General features: G+C 38.9%; 1 protein-coding gene across 3 annotated transcripts in view; it reads right to left on the bottom strand.

Moving 5' to 3' along the window:
- Positions 1-9343: 9343 nt before the first annotated feature.
- The window catches only part of LOC131134281 (leucine-rich repeat and fibronectin type III domain-containing protein 1-like protein), a 144032-nt gene continuing 133725 nt past the window's right edge, over positions 9344-19650 (bottom strand). For all 3 annotated transcript variants that reach the window (XM_058079380.2, XM_078792956.1, XM_058079381.2), the window contains 2 exons: positions 17633-18531; positions 9344-10432 (listed from right to left, as the gene is read on the bottom strand). Coding sequence is in view for 1 of the 3 variants with exons in the window: in XM_058079381.2 (XP_057935364.2) it covers positions 18524-18531 (8 nt within the window). In the remaining 2 variants the exon portion in view is untranslated. The remainder of the gene's footprint in view (positions 10433-17632; positions 18532-19650) is intronic.

Genomic DNA, 19650 nt, shown 5'->3' with positions numbered 1-19650 from the left:
GTCTCACAGCTGGCCTGGGATGCCTTGGTGTCCTTTCGGTGGAACTGGAAGAGGTGGCTGGCGACCGGATGATTAATTTATTACTGAGTTAATCTGTGAACAGAATCAGGATGAAGCATTAAGCCAGCACCTGTCAAAAAAAACCCTGTAACATATGTAATTTGTCACATTGGTCCGTTTCTAAATTTGCCAAAAATAGTAACTTCGCATTAAGACATTCACAGTATCACCAAAAATCTGCTACATTTTTTAAACCCCCCCGCCCCCCCAACATGACCACATGTTAGATTGCCCTTTTCCTTTGTCTCCATCTGTTCTGAGTCATCACTGCACTGTTCAGGGGCCACTCGGAAGCAAACAGACAGCTGGGTGACAAACAGCAGTCAGCTCGGAAAGCATCCTTGAGCCACAGAATCCATGTTCAATCTTGGCCGACAGCCACCATCCGTCCTATTCAAGTGTCCTTCAGTAGAGAAAGAATTCAGTTACATGATTGATTTAGAAATATCACACATGCTGGAAAATTGTAACACTCAACTCTGTTGTGTTCTGATTGTTCTCTCTCTGTGTGGTTTTAGGTTAGAACCGAAAGGGTAATAAACAATGTAGCAGTAACTGTAACTTTATATACAGTGTATTTAAAATATATATATATATATAAATGTTTTAGCATCAAATATTATGGGCCCAAAGATTTATGCTCATTGCTGTGCTTTTTATTTTTTATTTTATTATATATATATATTTTTTAGAAAATTCCAGCCTGGCATCCATATTCTTCTGAGTGTTTGCAACTTTTGGTGTAGCCCAGACAATTATTAGAATTTTTTTGGCCCACCTTCCCACCCCCGTTTTAAATACTAAAGAAACTGATAATACTTGTTCATTTATCTGTACTGTACAGACTGAACTTAAAAAATGAAACCAGGAAAACACAACAAAATGGAGAGCATAACCTCATATTCAAGATACTATAAATTTGTACATGTTGGTAGGTCTGCATTGAACAGTAGATACCTTCACTCCTGCCCTTGGTGGGTTGTTTGGTGAACCGTGATTTCTTTTATATCTGTCACAATGTTTCTGTCACCACCTGCTGATGCTTTCCTTGGTCTACCTGTTCAATGTCTGTCATTTAGTACAGCAGTGCTTTATTTTTTCTTCAGGACCAGTGCAAGAATGGAGATTCAAAGTGCCCAAATATGCTTTTACCTACTGTGATTTGCGTTTTACTGGTTTGTGTCCACCCTTCTGAGTGTAGTGGAGCCACATAGTGCACTTTCTGACTTGGAGGGTGTATTACACAATATAAAATATAAATAATATACTCTCTTTTATGAGCTGCTGCATGCAGGCGCACATAAACTATGTAGCGAAAGTTAAGGTTTGGTTACATTTTCAAACAGGCACACAGACTCACACACTTCAAAAAGGGGAACAGACCCGAGGCTCAAAAAACAACATTTAACGTGTCGTATCTGCTTATGCGTATAAACTTTAGATTAAACACAAGTCAACCATGACTTGATCCTTTGCCTCACATATCACATCCACATATGAAAGGGGGAGAAACATACAATAATAAAAACACCATCTTGCTTATCAGGCATTATCATTTACATCATTTGTGTCCATTGATGAACTTTGATTAATTGTTAGCTACATTACGGTTCAAACATGAATTGGTTGCTGTTTCATGGTTAACTATGGCTTAGTAGTTTGTGTGGAAGTGGTAAGATTTTGCTTATTTTGTCCTCCCTCCAGTTTCAAACCCAGTTTCTTACATTTATAAATTGGAGGCCTCGTCTTCCCACTCCTGTATTCTATTTTAACTTGTATGCATGTTCAAATAAAATTGACCCATTACCATTTTAAAGCATATTGAATCGTATGGAGGATTAAACCATTTTTGTCAAGTTCCACTGGCTCCTAATTCAACAAAGAATCCATTTCAAAATGTTATCTTTTTGACTAACAATCCCTGGCCTCATCCTACCTGCCTGAGTTCCTTCATTGGCACACATTGATAATCTGTGTGTAGGTATTAATTTTAATATTTATTTGTGACAGTTTTACTTGTGTTAATGTTGTAATAACTTTTAATAGCAACCAGTCTAGAATGTACCGCGCCTTATGCTCTAAGACAGCTGGGATAGGCTCCAGCATACTCACGACCCTAGTGAGGATATCAGCATAGAAAACGAATGGATGGATAAGTTTTAATAGAATAAGTAAATTTAACAGTGTGATGATAACACATAAAATACTCCATTGAAGTGATAAAATGCAAGCGAAAAGCTCAAATGTATAAGGAATTTAAGGCATAGCTAATCTGCATTTTTGATATTACTATCTCTGGAATCCTAATGAATGTGATTATAGGATGAGCCTATCTGTGTTGTTAACACCCCGTGGAGAATATCAGGAACAACTCAGCTAGAGAGAATGAAGAACTGCATTGCAAACAGCCAACACTCGAGATATATTTGACCTTAAACCATAACAGTGTGTATACATGTATGTATATATGTGTATATATTTATCCAGTCAATCTTATCTGGTTCAAGGTCACAGGTAAGATGGAAAATATCTCAGTTATTTAGGGCAAGAGGCAGGTTGTTTGGAGGTAACAAAATGAAGGCACAAAACAGGAAACACAAGAAAAATATAAAGTAACTATAACAACCCTGAGTCATAACTTTTTGTATTTTTCGTGGTGCAGGTGTGTTTGTTTTTTTTGGAGTTCCTTGGCTTCCTGGATTGGCTGCATCAGGGGAACCACCTCCTATAAGAGTCCATGGAAGCCACCAGGAAGAGGAAGAGACCATGTCATCTCTCTCTCCTCCCAACCTGAACGGTGTTTGAACTCTGAAATTGTGGACACTTTATGTTCTTTCTTTCCTTCTTTTTGTAAATGCATTCATTGTACAGCAACAAAGGTTGGATCTAGTGGTATTTGGGACTTGAGGGAGTTGGGACCTTATGTTAAGCCATGGTGCTCCCCAGCCAGGACGTAACAGTGACTTAAATTTATCAATGTCAAGTCCAGATCATTGATGCGGTTCTTGAGTTTGACGCAGAATGTTGTTATGTGATACTGGAATCAAATGTACAGTAAGTAATGAATAACTACAGTAAAAGCAGTTTCTAAAAATGCTAATAACAGTTGAAAAATTGCAATTTTGCCCAACATTTTGCAATTTTGTTGGATATTATGGAGGTTAATGCAAAAAAAGGTTTATCATAGCTGAACCACCTCCCCAAATACAAATAAAATGTTCAAAAAATGAGTAGGTGCTCCATTGTTAATCACTTCAAAAATGGGTTTGGGCATGCTTGATGTTTCTCCGGGTGGTCATGATGGCTTCAAGGAGGGCATCCACTGTCTGCAAACTTTGCATCCATCCCTAAATATTCTCCATTGATTTACGTAGATCAGCATAAAAAAACAGGATGGTCCAAAGGAGTGAGCACATTCCTCTGGAAGAAGTCCTTCCAGGTGGATATTTTGAACTGCAATGTTGTCCTATTAAACAATCCAGTCATTACCACACACATAAGGGCCTTCAGTCATTAGGGATGTCAACCTCAATATGGGATCTCCTTGTCGTGCCAGTAACACTGTAAACCCTGATGGTTTTACAGACCCATCCATTCATTTCCTATGCTGCTTAGGAAACCCACGCACACACGGAGAACATCCAAACTCCATACAGAGATGCCCAAGTGGACAATCAAACCAAGTCATCAGAGAATAAAACTTTCTTCCACCTTTCAATGTCCTGTTTGGTACTTGAGAACAAATTCCAAACCGGCAATTTTGTGACCTTGAATGAGACAAGGCCTTTAAAGACATCTTTTGTAATTAAAAGCCTTCTCTCACAGATGCTGTCTGATGGTTATTGGTCTGCATTCAGCACCAGTCCCAACCTTCACTTGGGCCGAGGATTATCCTGTGTCTGGACGGACGGCTAATCAGATCCTCCGGCTCAGTGCTGGTGACATTATTTTGAGTCTATCACTTGACTTTTTAGTTCCGTAGACCTCAAGTTATTTTAAGAAGTTTTTGTCTTACTGCGTTCAACCTCAGTAGCAAAGGCAGACTGCGAGAGGCCTTGTTTTTGCAGCTCAACAGTCAATGGCGTTGAATCAGAGAAAGCTTTTTTTGCCTTTGCCATCAAGAGTTTATGACAGAAACGGAGAGAAAATGACACTGAATCCAAATTGAAACAATTTGACTTTTTAAAGCTGTGGTCTTTAAGATGAAAAACAGCTTGGATTGGAGAAAGCATATTATTAAAATTCAATAATATTTTTGTTTTACAAATATTTTTACTTGTATTTTCTTGTAAATTGTTCTTGTAATATTATGAGTCTATTCTCGTGATATTATGATAATTCCCAGCTTAACGTACCAAAAATCTCTGCTTTTTATTGTTTTGTTTCTCATATTATGGCTTTTTCCTTTATTATTTCAAATTTATACTATTATTCCTCTTAATATTATGAGTTTCTTAATATTTCATTTTTATTGTAAAATTACTTCTTTTTTTACCCATTTGTGTTGATTTTTTTTTAATGTGGCTGTTTTTAGAAAATGGATGTATAAATGAATTGTATTTTTAGAATGAAAAAAACAGCTGTGGGCTGTAAATAGCCCCCATGTCATACTTTGAACACCACTAACTTACATAAAATCCAACTGTACAAAATGTAAATTCTTGCAATTTTGTCAACTGATCTTAACATTTTGATCAGGCGTGCACTGCAAAGGTTTAACAGGTTTCTAAATCTGCAGCCCCGAGCTATTTTCTCCAAAGAGTGGACAGCCACTAATTGCTTTGAGGTAAATTAGATTTCATACTGTACATTCATTGTTAGAGATTAATTTTTTCCCCCTGTTTCTCTTTCAAAGCAGCTTACTCATCTGGGAGACCAGACGGAGAGGATTGCAACTTTGGGTATAATTAGTTGAACTAGAGTTGATGAGCTCTTGTGGTGTGCATCCAACCTTAGCTAAAAACCAGGGCAGAGAGCAGTTTTTCTGCTTATTTCTCACCGCGAGCCTCCTCATTATAACGCGTTCGATACTTGTCTAGCTGAGATTTAAAAGTGTAAACCATAATCAAGATGCCCCTCCAAATCCTGAGATCTGCTAATTGCTCGCAATTACACTTGTTGCCCTGCTCCCCTGGCAAATCACGTGTCCCTCCAAAATAATTTTTAAAAAGTTGCACGTGTGAGTGAGTGCATCAAACAGACTAGCTTATATGAATATCAAATGTAATAAAACCCTGCACACCTCCCTGTTGTTTCATTATTTAATTAATTCATTCATTTTTTACCACTTATCCTCACAAGGTTTTGCGGGGGTCCTGGAGCCTATCCCAGCAGTCTTCAGGCGGGACTGGACTGGACTGTATTTGGGTTCATTAGCAGACTAGTTCCTGGTTCAACGAAGATGGCAAACATATTGTTGATGTCATTATGATGGTGGAAAGTTCCTTTAGTGATCTTGTGATAACTGGCCAAAATAAATCCCAGTATCTGCGCCTATAACAAAATATTGTTATAATTGTTTATTTTTCGAGTAATACTGATAACTGTATTACTATGTATTGCTTTACTGTGCCACAATATCAAGAGTTTCCTTGAAATCAGCTGTCATTGACGGCAACTAGGTCACACAAATAGGTTTGATTCCAAGAATGGCAAATATTTTGGGTAGAATGATACTTTTACCCCCCTTCAAAACATGTGCTGCACTTAAAAATCCAAGAACTAATAAGTCCATACGCCAAGTTGGACTTCTGAGTAGAGAAGATGGCTCTCAACGGCATAACATGCCCAGTGAGGCACTGGAGTTGCAAATTAGTTTAAGTTTGATTTCCTGCATTGATGTCTATTTTAGGCTATTGGCCACATATTCATTTACAGTCTAAGTCTGTGTGTCAGAATAATAGGTGTGACCGTTGCTTATCTGGTTTCAGATCATCATATGTGTGGTGTTATAAACCGAGATGATTCCAAATGAAATAAACATTGCTATGCATACATGTCATTGGTATTATTAATTAGATTTATGCTTTGAAAAAGTCCTCTGATCAACAAGAAGCAGAAATACATTCAATGCAAAAGTATGTTTTGGTTTGATTACACATTGTACTGTAGGCCTACATCACAATGTCGCATACTGCCAGTGTATTTGGCATATGTGCCCCGAAAATTGAGGCGAGTCTCTGAATGCTTTATAACTTAAACCCCAGGTGTCATATGATTTGTTCTCTCCACCACTTATTAACAATAACCAAATGGATGCATTGTGAAGTGGAGATGAATGCAGCTTAGATTGCATTTGGGTAATTCTTATTAAATAATAATATACTTTGTGTCACAACTCAAATACAGTTTTTCTTTGCTTTCTCTGCAGTTTTAATTTGTATTCCCATGTAGAACACAATATTGGCACCTTGGGGAAGTATAAGTTATCATAGTTTCCTTTACGTTACATTTATTTTCATGCACAGGGCATTGTTTGCGCATGTATTGTGCTGATTGTTAATTTGTTTGTCCTGGCATTGTTTATTATGCATGTTGTGTGTTAATCAAGCAGCTCCATACCTGCTTTGTGTCTTATCAATCTGTATTTCTATAGTTCCTTGCTTTCTGTTGTTATTAGTCCATTGTTGTTGATGTGCTTTCTCTTGTTTTTTTTTTTTTTTTTAATTTTGCTACTGTTCCATCGCCATTTGCCTCCACACATCTCAGTGCTGTCATTTAAAAATGCCCAAAAGAAACATTGCCTGTGACTTTTCCTAAAATTAGTACTTCTGAATCTTTGGGTTGGCTTCTTCTTCTTGTGTATGTCTTCAGATCCTCGGATTTTTTGCAGCAAGTCATTCCAGCATCTCGCCATCCAGGTTCATTAGGCCCAGATCGGCATTTGTTGGCCCGTATTTGGGGCAGCTGGTCAAGACGGGTAGTTGCAGAAAGGGTAGTTGCAAAGTTGAATGCTCGATATGCAGTGAAACCGATGTCTTCAACACATCTATGGACCCCAGTGCTTTGGGTTGGCTGGCATTGACATTGGGATCTGTTTGTATTTGTTCCAGCACAAAAATTAGTGTAAATGCTGAGAATAAAATTATTCAACTATTGCAAGTGAAGAACATTATTATGCAAGGCAAAAGGTTGTGCCTTCTTTCTGTGGGGGATGTCTTTACACAGACCAGTAAATAATTTGAATCACTATATCACACAAAACATGTTTTTCTTTGTCTGCTGAATATTCAATATCTAACTGACTTCACCTCACTTTGTCAACATATGTACTGCTGGAGTCACAGGAGTGGTTTAAAAGTAAATTGGACCTAATGATTCTAGGCAGTGCCAAGAGTAAAAAAAAAACAAAAACCCAAAAAAGATCTTAAGTATAAAAAATAGAAGAGGCTAAAAATCAAGTTGAGCGCAAAGGCAATTAAAGGAGGCAAAGAGGAGGAGCGATGATTTAGTGTTGGCACGCTCCCACCAACTTAGGAACACTGAACTGAGGAATGGAGCAGAATGCAGTTGTGCACTGTAGCACAGACTGGGTATTAAAGTCTTGAGGAAATGGGAATGAGTGAAGGAGATGAGGGAGCTGGTGGATTGGAGGAACAATGAGAAAGAAACACAGGAGGGGTTGAGGGGAATTGATGAGAGGAGGAAATGTGAGAGGAGAGGATAATAGGAGCGGAGGGAAGGGAGCCAGCAGACAGATTCAGGTTATGTTCACAGTAGTCATTAACACCTGTGAGGAAGATAATGAGGAACACACATGACTCTACATGTTGTTGGCATCATGTTCTATAAAGGGGAAGTACAGTGGAACTTCGGTGAGCATCTACCCTGGTTAGGGTGTTTTTTGGTTAACGTTGACAATTTACAACGTAATTTTGCCTTGTTCCCAAAGTAGGGTAAACATACCCACCAATTGCCATAGGGGGTATGTGAAAAAAATGAAAAAAATGCATAAACATTGCATAACACTCACATTCAGGAGTGCACCTGAACGGCTCATGGCACAAGGAGAGCAGACCAGATGGAGATAGAGCACGAAGCTGTTCATTGCACCGTGTAAGTCATTTTGTTCATTATTCGTGCATTAAAGAGGAGCTATTACGCTTGTTTTTTGGCCTTTTGTATTGAGTTGTGGACTCATATAGAGCAGCTACACACAATAACACACAACGCTTTAGCGTTCTTCCAGAATCTGCACCTATTCAGTTGTATTTCAGGCACACCCACTCCACTGTGGTATAGGAGATGATAATAAACTGCAAAGTATCTTCTAAAAATGTCGCTTTTACAGTGTATGTGTTGGATTCCAAATCCGATCAGGAAGTAGAGACTGGGCGATACAAAGTTTCTCAAGAAAGGTTACTTCAAGATGTCTCTTTCTGTGACACACAGGGACGGTTTTACCGAGTCTTTTGGAACTAAGCCATCCCAAACTGGAGCTCACTTCCAAATGCGCAAACCTTATCTGAAACTCTGGCATTGTTTAACAAAATAATTCATTCTAACTACATTTATAGGTCAGAAAAGTGGAAAAAGCACAATAGGTCCCCTTTAAGAGTGTTTAATCTTAAAAATCTTGCCAATCAGACAATAATAAATTTTTTTATAATTATATACCTAAGTTCACCAGGAAATGATCAGACTTTAACAACAAAGTATCAAACCCACAAACATTTCTCAGGTATTATAAAAGAATGCTCTCAAAAATTGTGACTAAGAAGTATTTTTAACCGAAATGATCGTTATATCGATATTGTCGGGAGTCGGAAAAAATATCGATATAACCGGACTGTCGATATATCCGATCCTGCGCCGAACTGCATTAAAAGTGGGCAATAATGCACTCGACATTGTTCTATACTATAGAAGTATAAAGTATAGTATAAAAGACTAGAAATTTGCCGGGAAATGAAAATAGTATCGTAATAAGCAGTAATTCGTTATAACCGATATTGATATAACGAGACTTTACTGTATTATTGTTATCCTCTAAATGACCAAACTATATTAACAAACTTAACACAAGTCCCTGATCAATACACATGGCAACCTTACCTGACTCGATCAGGATGTTACCTCAACGTCTTGCTGTGCAATCCAGGATATTGCAAACTGACTGTTACTATCAAACTTTGCAAAAAATTGAAATACTATTGTGTGATGAACTGCATTTCCAGAATCTGGCATCAGTTGTTGTTTCAACCTGATTCATGTAAAAGTTACACATTTTCATATTAATGACTCGAAAACACACATTAAAGCAGCTATACCAATGGAAAGTCCACAATCTGTTTTTTTTATTAAAAAATATCCACACACCATAAAAATTACATGTACAAAACTATACGATTTTAAATTGTTTTATATACACATACAAAAGATAAAGACTGAAGTGGGGGCAAATAACACAGAGGGGAATTTCATCATAAAGAATATGGTCTTTTTGGGCAAATCTCTTCCACGAGAGGTTAAAATAAAAGGGGGTGTAACTCTCGGGTGTTGTAGTTATTCTTCCCAAACAGTCTGCAGAGATCTGTAATGATGGTGATGGCTAATATGATTATGATATCAATGGAAACACACATGTAGGGCTGCACGATTCTGCAAAGAGTCATGATTTCACACACATACACCATGTTCAGGGATCATGTACTTACATTTTAAAGAAATCACAATTATCATTATCAATATCCTGTTCTGCTTTACCCTGGCTGGCGAGGCTCACCGGGGGTTGGAGAGAGTGAGCAGTAAGTGCCGGCTGTCATGCAGCACAATTAAAATTAAATATAGTAATATAAAATACCCCTCCGAAAATAAATAAATTAAATAAATGAATTATACGGCATGTTAATGTGAGTCAGGATCACATATTTTCCTATTTTTTTTTGTTCAGTCCGAGGTGGCACACATCAAAGATGGTACTTAGTAATTATAAATCCCACCTTTGTGACACTTGAACCACAGCATGATAATGATATAAGAGATGACAGTATGAAACATGCAGCATTTTCTTTTCAACAAACAGTATAAATGGACATCTCGAACAGAGAAATCAAATGAAACGCTCCTGAAACACAAAATGAGATGTGAGGTAATTCATGCTGGGCACACACTCCAATGCATCGTAAGAATAATGATGTGATTAAGGTGTAAATTGAGCCGAGATCACTGCAAACAATGCTGTAAACAATGTGTGGCCATATTCTCTTATACCGCATTTGTTGTTCACGTTAGAATATTCAGCAACAGCAGTCATAATTATGATGGGCGGCTACGGGTTAAAAAAAGGTTGATAAGGTGCAACATAAATTGATGTCCTGCTTTTGTCTTTTCTTCGCTGATCTGTTTTATCACGCATGGCTGATTTCTGCGCCTGCAAGAGATAAAGACAAAAACAATAGACATTAATCGACATGCATTTTTTTGTGTGTGGTTCATTTTGGTTATGGTTTTGGTCATTTTTATCAAACAGATACTAGAATAAGGTTATCGCACACCAGTCACAATAATAACAATATAATCACCATAACAACAATAATAATAACACGTCATAATAATAACATGGGCTACTACTAAGACTGTAACCCATAACAAAACTCAAATCAAAGTCACTTCTTGTCCTCCACACATCCCGAATTCATTTCTTGCGACACACACAGCCACAAATTTTTATGTCTTAAATGGCTTATTTTCTTTGATTATATCAAGTATATTGGGCAATAGGAGTCTAAAGATGACTTTATGGGTGTTATTTAATGTCTTGAGGTCTCTAATAATGTTAAAAACATATTAAGAAGATTGTAAACAGTTTTTCTATGCTGTAACTATGAAAATATTCATTCATTTTCTACTGCTTATCCTCATGAGGGGTGCTGGAGCCTATCCCAGCTGTCTTTGGGTGAGAGGCGGGGTATACCCTAGACTGGTCGCCACCCAATCACAGGGCACATACGTATAGACAAACAACCATTCACACTCACATTCATACTTATGCACAATTTGGAGTCGCCAATTAACCTAGCATGTTTTTGAAATGTGGGAGGAAACCGGAGTTCCCGGAGAAAACCCACGGGGAGAACATGCAAACTCCACACAGAGATGGCCGAGGGTGGAATTGAACTTGGGTCACCTAGCTGTGAGGCCTCCGTGCTAACCACTTTTAAATGTTGCGGAGCGGTTGTCTGATGGAGGCTATCAAATGGAGTGCAATCAGACGGTTAAATGAAGAGACGGGATGCAGCCAAGAAATCGAACACTGACCTGTGTATCTAGAACAAGGGTGCCCAAATATTTTCTGATATTGAAAATTCATAGAATGCAAGCTTGTCACCCCAGTGGAAATGGCAGGAGGTCATTACTCAATATAACTGAGTAATGACTGATGGTGTCATCTGATAAGGAAGGCTAAAATCATCACACACCAACTTAAAACATAAAGGCTAAATAAGAAATATACAAGGCAAGTTATGCACTATAACTCTCTTGTCTTGTAGGTGTTTATTTGTATGTATCTGCAGTATAGCATGTGGGAAAGTGTTAATTATATAATGAATCGGGTGTTTCAAACTCGTGCCATGGAGGACCAAGACACTTATTTGATTTATAAAAACTACTTTGTGGAAATTCACTTATGGGGTCAGTTCTGGAACCAATTACCGTGATAAACGAGGGTTTACTGTAGTTCTCTGTGATCTTGATTGATCTTAATTTACATTCTCACCACGGCCAACTATTTTTCAAATTCAGCTTTTCATTACAGCCTTGACTTTGACGGAAGTTGCTTCATTGGCCACAATCTCTTCAATCACGTCATCGAGTTTGTATGCGCACATGCTATGGAGCACTTACTGCGAGCTCAGGCCATCTTAACTGCTTTTTTTTCCTTTACAGTATTTCATTTTGTCCCAGTAATGCTAGAATCTGTATGGCCTTTCATTACTCATCAACATTAGGAGTCCACACATTGTCTTCTTTTGTTAGATGTTCACAGTTTCAGTCTCATCCGAGGTTCACACACAATTGCCTCTGCAATCGATTTTTGTCAGGGTCTACATTTTCTTGTCTTTTTTAATCGTCAGCCTCTACTGGCCTTTCCTGTTTCTGCACCTTTCCCTCATCATACTTGACACTAATTTATTTCTTCGAGCCCTAACTTCGTCTGGGATCGAGTCTGCAACAAAAGGAAAGATGAACAACAACATGTACGGTAAACCTACTTTTCACAGCCCCAATTCAGCATGGCCCATTTAAATAACACCCAAAACGGCATTCAGCAGTATTATTTGCAATGTTGTAAATATGCTTAGAGAGCACTGACACGCCAATATTCAATGACTGCACACTGCCTCCCAGTCTCATGTTTTCCTCCATGAAGACATAAACAGCATCACCATTTGAATCAATATTTTAAATGTAAAGCATCCAACCACAGATCATCACAGGAATCAGCACTAAGCTATTGTCTACCACCCACACAAGACAACCCCAAAACAGACGACTTCATGGAGAAATGTTTAGTGAGAGAGGTCAATGGAGAGTGATCATGTTTTAGTAGGTGTACACAGATGTCCCTCTCCACTTTGCGTTTCAAATTTTGTGGCTTCACAAAAAAACAGTTTTTCCTACAAAACATTTTTGCCGGTGAATGTGGCCTATTATTACAGAAAAATATGGATAAGTATTTTTTGCCTAAAATAAAAAACTAAAACACAAATATAAGGCATTCAGAATATGCATTCAAAGATGCTACAAATGATGTGTAGTACTCTCTACTGGCCACAAGGTGTCAGTAATGGTACAGTAATATTTGGTTTGAGACATACACACCACTCTTGATGATGATCTCACAACAGGCACACTAATAATTATAATCATTATCATAGTAAAAAAAGGATACTGCCATGGCCTTAATCACTACACGATGAAACTCAACTCTGAAACTCCAACATCACTTCCTGTCCTCCACATGTTCGGAACACATTTCTTGTAGCACACACCAACATTAGTCCAATTTATGTCCGGGATGTCTTATTTTCTTTGATAATGTCTACTATATTAGACAATATGAATGTAAAGGCCGAGGTATAGGAGTGTTTTGGGGGTTTAGAGGTCTTCAATAATTTAAAAAAAACATATTTAGAAGGTCACTCTGGCTTCCTTCCACATTCCAAAAACATGCTAGGTTAATTTGTGACTCCAAATTGTCCATAGGTATGAATGTGAGTGTGAATGTTTGTCTATATGTGCCCTGTGATTGGCTGGCTATCCCAGTTGGGATAGGTTCCAGCACCCTGCGCGGCCCTTGTGAGGATAAGCAGTAGAAAATGGATGAATATTAAGAAGGTCGTAAATAGGTTTTCTATGCTCTAACTACAAAAATATTCAATTTGTAAATAAGGAATCACACTTTGCAGTAATTCATGCATCAGGGTCGGGGCTGGAACCAACAGTACTTTTAACTTTTTAAACTTTTATTTTTCAATACTGGTAGAAAATTAGCATTTCTATCAAGGTTGCTTTAGCGTAAGTTTGAATATATATATTATATATACGTATATATAGTATAATTTTATATTTATTCAATGTATTAAGTCCATGTTTTTGGGACGCATAATTGAACAAAACACCTTTCCTAATCTTCATCTCATCTGACCACTATCCTCCTTGTATCCTCTATTTTTCTTTCTTGCAGCCTTATCTTATTCTCTTTCTTTACTCTTTGCTTTATATTTCCTGTCCTCCACCCCCTTTTGCTAATCCTTCCTGTCCTCCTTTCCCACGATTTCCATTTAAATAAAGCTGCTTATCATGCAACAGCTTTTCACCCATATTCCACTTTTCAGCATGACAGTTCAGTTCATAAAGCCATACTTCATGATAACATATTACACCGAGGGACCATATTGACCTGTTGTGGTACTGCATGTGTACGTAATCTGTAAATGGTATCCCCTCAAAACATCTTTTTTAATTTCATTATTGTGCTGCTGTGCCCTGCTGTTTCCCTTTCATGCAGTAAACTAGCTGCAAATCCGGGAGGGATACATTTACCAATGACATTATTATTTGCCCTTAGCAGAGGTCTGTTCTCTGAATACTCTGTTTTTGTTTGTTTGTGTTGCATATTTGTTAATTACCCAGCAATTTTATCCTGGTGAAAGGCATGTAAACATTTTTTTTTATTTCCCCTTTCTCTCTGGCATTTTTCTTCCCATCTTACCTCAGGCGTTGCTCATGTTATAACGCTCAAGTATGACACCCATCTGACATCCCCTCAGGTTAGATGGCTGTGGGTGAGCACATGCACGAAAAATGGTGTGTAACTCCTGTGGGTCACAGAGCCGAAGGTCATTTGTAGGTTTGTACAACAAGTTTGTACAAGTGCGCATGTGTGTGACTAAAGCACCCGCCAGGGTACAAACTCAGTATATGTATGCATGGCCACATCAGAGGCATCTCTGCCACAGGATGTGTCCTGTTGTGTCATGCAGCCCATATACACAAACACATGGTGCATTTCCTCTATATTGAGATTGCAATGATAATTTACATATCCATAGTCACTATCCAATTTAGGCCAAAGACTTATGGGAGTTTTAAATGTTGCGGAGCGGTTGTCTGATGGAGGCTATCAAATGGAGTGCAATCAGACGGTTAAATGAAGAGACGGGATGCAGCCAAGAAATCGCACACTGACCTGTGTATCTAGAACAAGGGTGCCCGAATATTTTCTGGTATTGAAAAATCATAGAATGCGAGCTTGTCAACCCAGTGGAAATGGCAGGAGCAATATAACTGAGTAATGACTAACGGTGTCATCTGATAAAGAAGGCTAAAATCATCACACACCAACTTAAAACCTAAAGGCGAAATAAGAAATATACAAGGCAAGTTATGCACTATAACTGCATAACTCTCCTGTCTTGTAGGTGTGTATTTGTATGTATATGCGGTATATCATGTGGGAAAGTAAATTATATAATGAATCAGGTGTTTCAAACTTGTGCCATGGAGGACCAAGACACAGCAGGTTTTCTTTCCAGCTGGTCACTAAAGCAGGTAATTTTAATGATCAATACCTCCAATTTGAGAGAAAGAGATCATCTGCTGGAGAAAGGATGAAGATGCAAGATCATTTAAAATCATTTATCTACAATGACTGAAATGAAATAATGACAGTGGGTGTAGTTGAATGTGATAACAATGTGTAGTGGGCAGTGGATTCATTATTGACTAAGTCTACAGAAATCCCACTAATCCCACTAATCGTGCAACACGATCATGAATAGACTGAGTCAGGATAGCCAAGATATTCCAGCTTAATCCCTTATTCTAGTTTTGAGCAATGGGTCCCTGTTTTCCAAATTGTGTGTAAACAGTTCTCATAAAACACAAAATGGCTATTGAGGAACTTAATAGTAAGGTCTAAAATAATAAATGCTAAAATGTATCATGAGAATCGAATTTAACCTTCAGAATTTGTCTTATGACTGCTGCCCAGGGTGGAAAGGAGGAAGATTGAAACAGACAAGAGGAGGGGGAAAGTGACATAGGTGCCCGGTCAGTGAGGTGGGAACAACTTGCATTAGTCATTCACCATCATCGTCAGAGTGACGCGCGACACTTCAGTGCCTCTTCAGGATTAAAGAAAAGCTTGATTTATTACTGGACAGTACATACTTTCCTTGTTGTCATAAATTGTTTGAATAATAACAGAATAATGCTGGTTTTAAATGACAAACGAGTTAAAAAAAAGGTCAATACATCGTCTTGTAATGTTTTCCATCACTTGGGTTTACATGATAGTAAGTGGCTGCAGGGTAAAATCAAGCAAAGTTATCTTTTTCGCCCTAATTCCAAAAGATGTTTTCATGCAATCATACAATTGTAAGAATACAAGGCAAAATCAATATTTCATGCGAGGATCACTTGTTATCTAGCACTGCCTTAATCCTATTGGGCATGGAATTCACCATATCTGCACAGGTTGTTACTTGAATCCTCTTCCACTCCTCCATGATAATATCACAGAGCTGGTGGATGTTAGACACCTTGCGCTAATCCACCTTCTGCTTGAGGATGATCCATGGGTGCCCAATTGGGTTCAGGTCTGGAGACATATTTGGCCACTCCATCACCTTCACCTTCTTCAGTAAGACACCTGTCATATTGCAGGTGTGTTTGGCCTTCTTATCATGTTGGAAAAATGCCATGCGTCTCTCACAGGAGAAGATTATGCTCTGCTTCAGAATGTCACAGTACATGTTGTTATTCATATTTCCCTCAATGAACGCCATCTTGCCAGCAGCACTCCAGACTATGCGCTAACCAGTGGATGACTGTTGTAGTCAAGACATACGTATCATTTTTATGCTTGCAAATGCTTAATCTAAGATGAAAAAATTTAACATTTGCATATAAATGCAAATTCTTTTTACTATTAGTAGGCTGTATTCAACTAACATTATTCATTCATTCATTCATTTTCTACTGCTTATCCTCACGAGGGTCGCGAGGGGTGCTGAAGCCTATCCCAGCTGTCTTTGGGTGAGAGGCGGGGTACACCCTGGACTGGTCGCCAGCCAATCACAGGGCACATATAGACAAACAACCATTCACACTCACATTCATACCTATGGACAATTTGGAGTCGCCAATTAACCTAGCATGTTTTTGGAATGTGGGAGGAAACCGGAGTACCCGGAGAAAATGCACGGGGAGAACATGCAAACTCCACACAGAGATGGCTGAGGGTGAAATTGAACCCTGGTCCCCTGGGTCTCTGCGCGCTAACCACTCGTCCGCCGTGCCACCCTCAACCAACATTATTTACAACATTATTTATTTATTTTTATTTTTTAAACTGTGTTCAAGTGAAGCCGTGGATTTTGAATCACAAAGTGTCGTACCAAACATTCTGCTTATCCTCACTAGGGTCGCGGGGTGACTTCGGACGAGAGGCGGAGTCCACCCTGGACTGGTCGCCAGCCAATCACAGGGCACATATAGACAAACAACCATTCACACTCACATTCATACCTATGGACAATTTGGAGTCGCTAATTAACCTAGCATGTTTTTGGAATGTGGGAGGAAACCGGAGTACCCGGAGAAAACCCACGCGTGCAAAGGGAGAATCGAACGCAGGTCTTCCTGATCTCCTGACTGTGTGGCCAACATGCCACCCTTTCTTCTTTTTTCTCTGAAATTAGATGTGAGTCAAACACCAAAAGAGCCAAAACAAAGGTGTGATGCTTTACTTGTTGCCTGTTGAGATACTGTCACTGAAGTATGTAGAATAAAACACTTTGTTTAGCGAGAGTGACTCTCTAATTGTGTAGTTGGCAGCAATTAAATGGCATTTAAGCAGCAGCCATCCGATCACTCTAGGAGGACACAAAGGCAAATGTTGGTGTGCTCCGGAGCGGGAGACCCAGTTGGTGGAAGGCCAGGGTGACTGTCAGTGGGTGACCGTATGAAACACTAATTAAGATGCCTGGGTCTTTGGGTGACACAGCTTCTCGGTTGGCTGCCTGACTGTTTGGGTTATTAGGCTAATTTTAATATTACTCACCTGGTTCAGAGGCGATGGTGTGAGAGGGTGATTGAGGTCTGTCAGGTCCTCACTGGTCCAATCCAGTCGGAATCAGCAGACTGGTCCAAAACATGGTAGACCCATCACGTGTTGTCCAGTGTTCAGTGTCAAATGACTAACACATCTTGAATCCATCTCCCTCGTCCGGTCCCGGATCCTCTTTCTCCAAGAGTCAAGTCATGTCTCTTTAGGTATGAATTTTGCAGAACAAACCACTGGATACGAGGATCGGGTCAAAGTTCATATCCATTGGGGAGAAGCTCATCTGCCAATGTTGCATTTTACCACGTGATTAAATATAGATTGGTGATGACTTTGCAACCATCAGAACCCGTCATGTTTAGTTGCAGTTAGACAGTTAATGCAGTATGCAAACATCGGTGCTGAGCATTTGTAGATCCAAGTTGAGGGCGATCCTAAAGGCAGCCAGTCTTTTGTCAGCATCCTCTCCTTATTTTTGCAGTAAACAATGAGATCATTTATATATTGTATCCCTTTTATGTCAAGACATATCAATGTGCTTTTCACTGTTTTGGAAATAATCCATTATAGCCTGCGGAATAGACGGTGGCATGTATTTGCTAAAGAAGCAAAATGCAGCATTTAATGAGTGTTAGATGGGTTCCAGCTTAAGTGATTAAGATGATCCATCAGCGGGATCCTGCAGAAACTGGCCAATCACCATCGCCAAGCACTGACACGGTAATCCAATCCAGAAATGAGAACCGTGATAAGTAGTTCAATGTAAACCAGATGGAAACAAAATGATGGGTAGAGAAAACACGAACAAACAGTAGAGCGGCATCTTCTTCTTGTGGGTTTTCACGCCATGCCTGCGCTGTTGATGTCCACTCTCCTTTTCAAGAAACTTCATGGTTCTACAAAACACAGAAGAAAATCTAATTTGAACACGGAAAAGAAATGACTTCATTAAGACTACGAGGAATTGCAAAGGAAAAAGGGAATCGACTGGAAAAAATGCAGAGCTAGGGGATTCAAAAAGACGAAACGTCAGGGATCTTGACAAATTTGGACAAACAGAAATACAATAGAGAGCAAAATGTTTGGACCACAGGAGCAGAGGAATGGTTGGCTAAATGTCAGCATATGCGATATTCGTGATGAGGGAATTCTGCACATTTTTATAGATTGTGTCTCTTACATTAAATCCTATACTGTACATGTCTTGGTGGAATGCTAAGTCATTAAGTGTCTTAAAAAGGGGTCAGAATTTCTTCCAAACAGCAAAAAGTAAATTCTTCCTTCCATGATCCGACATAGAGAACGGAAGGAAGTGTAATATCTTTGAGATGGATGGAGCTGTCCTTTTCTCTGGCAGGTTATTGCGACATATGTTATTTGTAATGTGCACATTTGTCAGGAGAACATTCTTAACTGCGTTTGTCAGGAGGGAAATTTCCTAAAAGCGTTAATGTAGTGTTTGTGTTTTTAGTGTCAGTTAAAGAATGAAGCACGGTAATTGCAATACCACTGACTGTATTCATTCATCACAACCTCTGCTGACATGAGCGCCATCACCCCCCCACCCCAGTGGAACCCACGCTCCTTACCTTCATCACTCTCAAAATGCAGTGGATGAAGTGATGGCTACGCTAACGGTACATGGAGCACATATAGCAATACCAGCTGCATGGTAATAATGGAAGACAAGGGAAGAAGTCATATAGAATAGCTTGAAATAAAAATAAGCCACAATACAGCACACTGAAAAAGAGGGGGACAAGAAAGATAAGGTAAAATGAACTGTAAGTGAAAACAAACAAAAGTAGGCAAGAGGTGTGGAACAGGTGGATCAATTAAATTAATGCTGGAAGATATAGAAAGAGTTTCCGGAAGAGAAAAACACAAATGGGGCATTAACAGCCAAAAAGGGGGTAAGGTGAGCATTACAGGATTCACCAATGTTATCAAGACCCTCTTCTTTTATCTTGTTGTGTTTAATTTGTTCAGGCATTGAGATTTTTGTCCTCCAAAGA

Source organism: Doryrhamphus excisus, linkage group LG8 (genome assembly GCF_037039965.1).
Source record: "Doryrhamphus excisus strain RoL-2023G ecotype Guam linkage group LG8, RoL_Dexc_Guam_v1.1, whole genome shotgun sequence".
Lineage (NCBI taxonomy): Eukaryota > Metazoa > Chordata > Actinopteri > Syngnathiformes > Syngnathidae > Doryrhamphus > Doryrhamphus excisus.
Note: the sequence above shows the minus strand (reverse complement) of the source record. Positions and strands in the feature narration are given on the sequence as shown.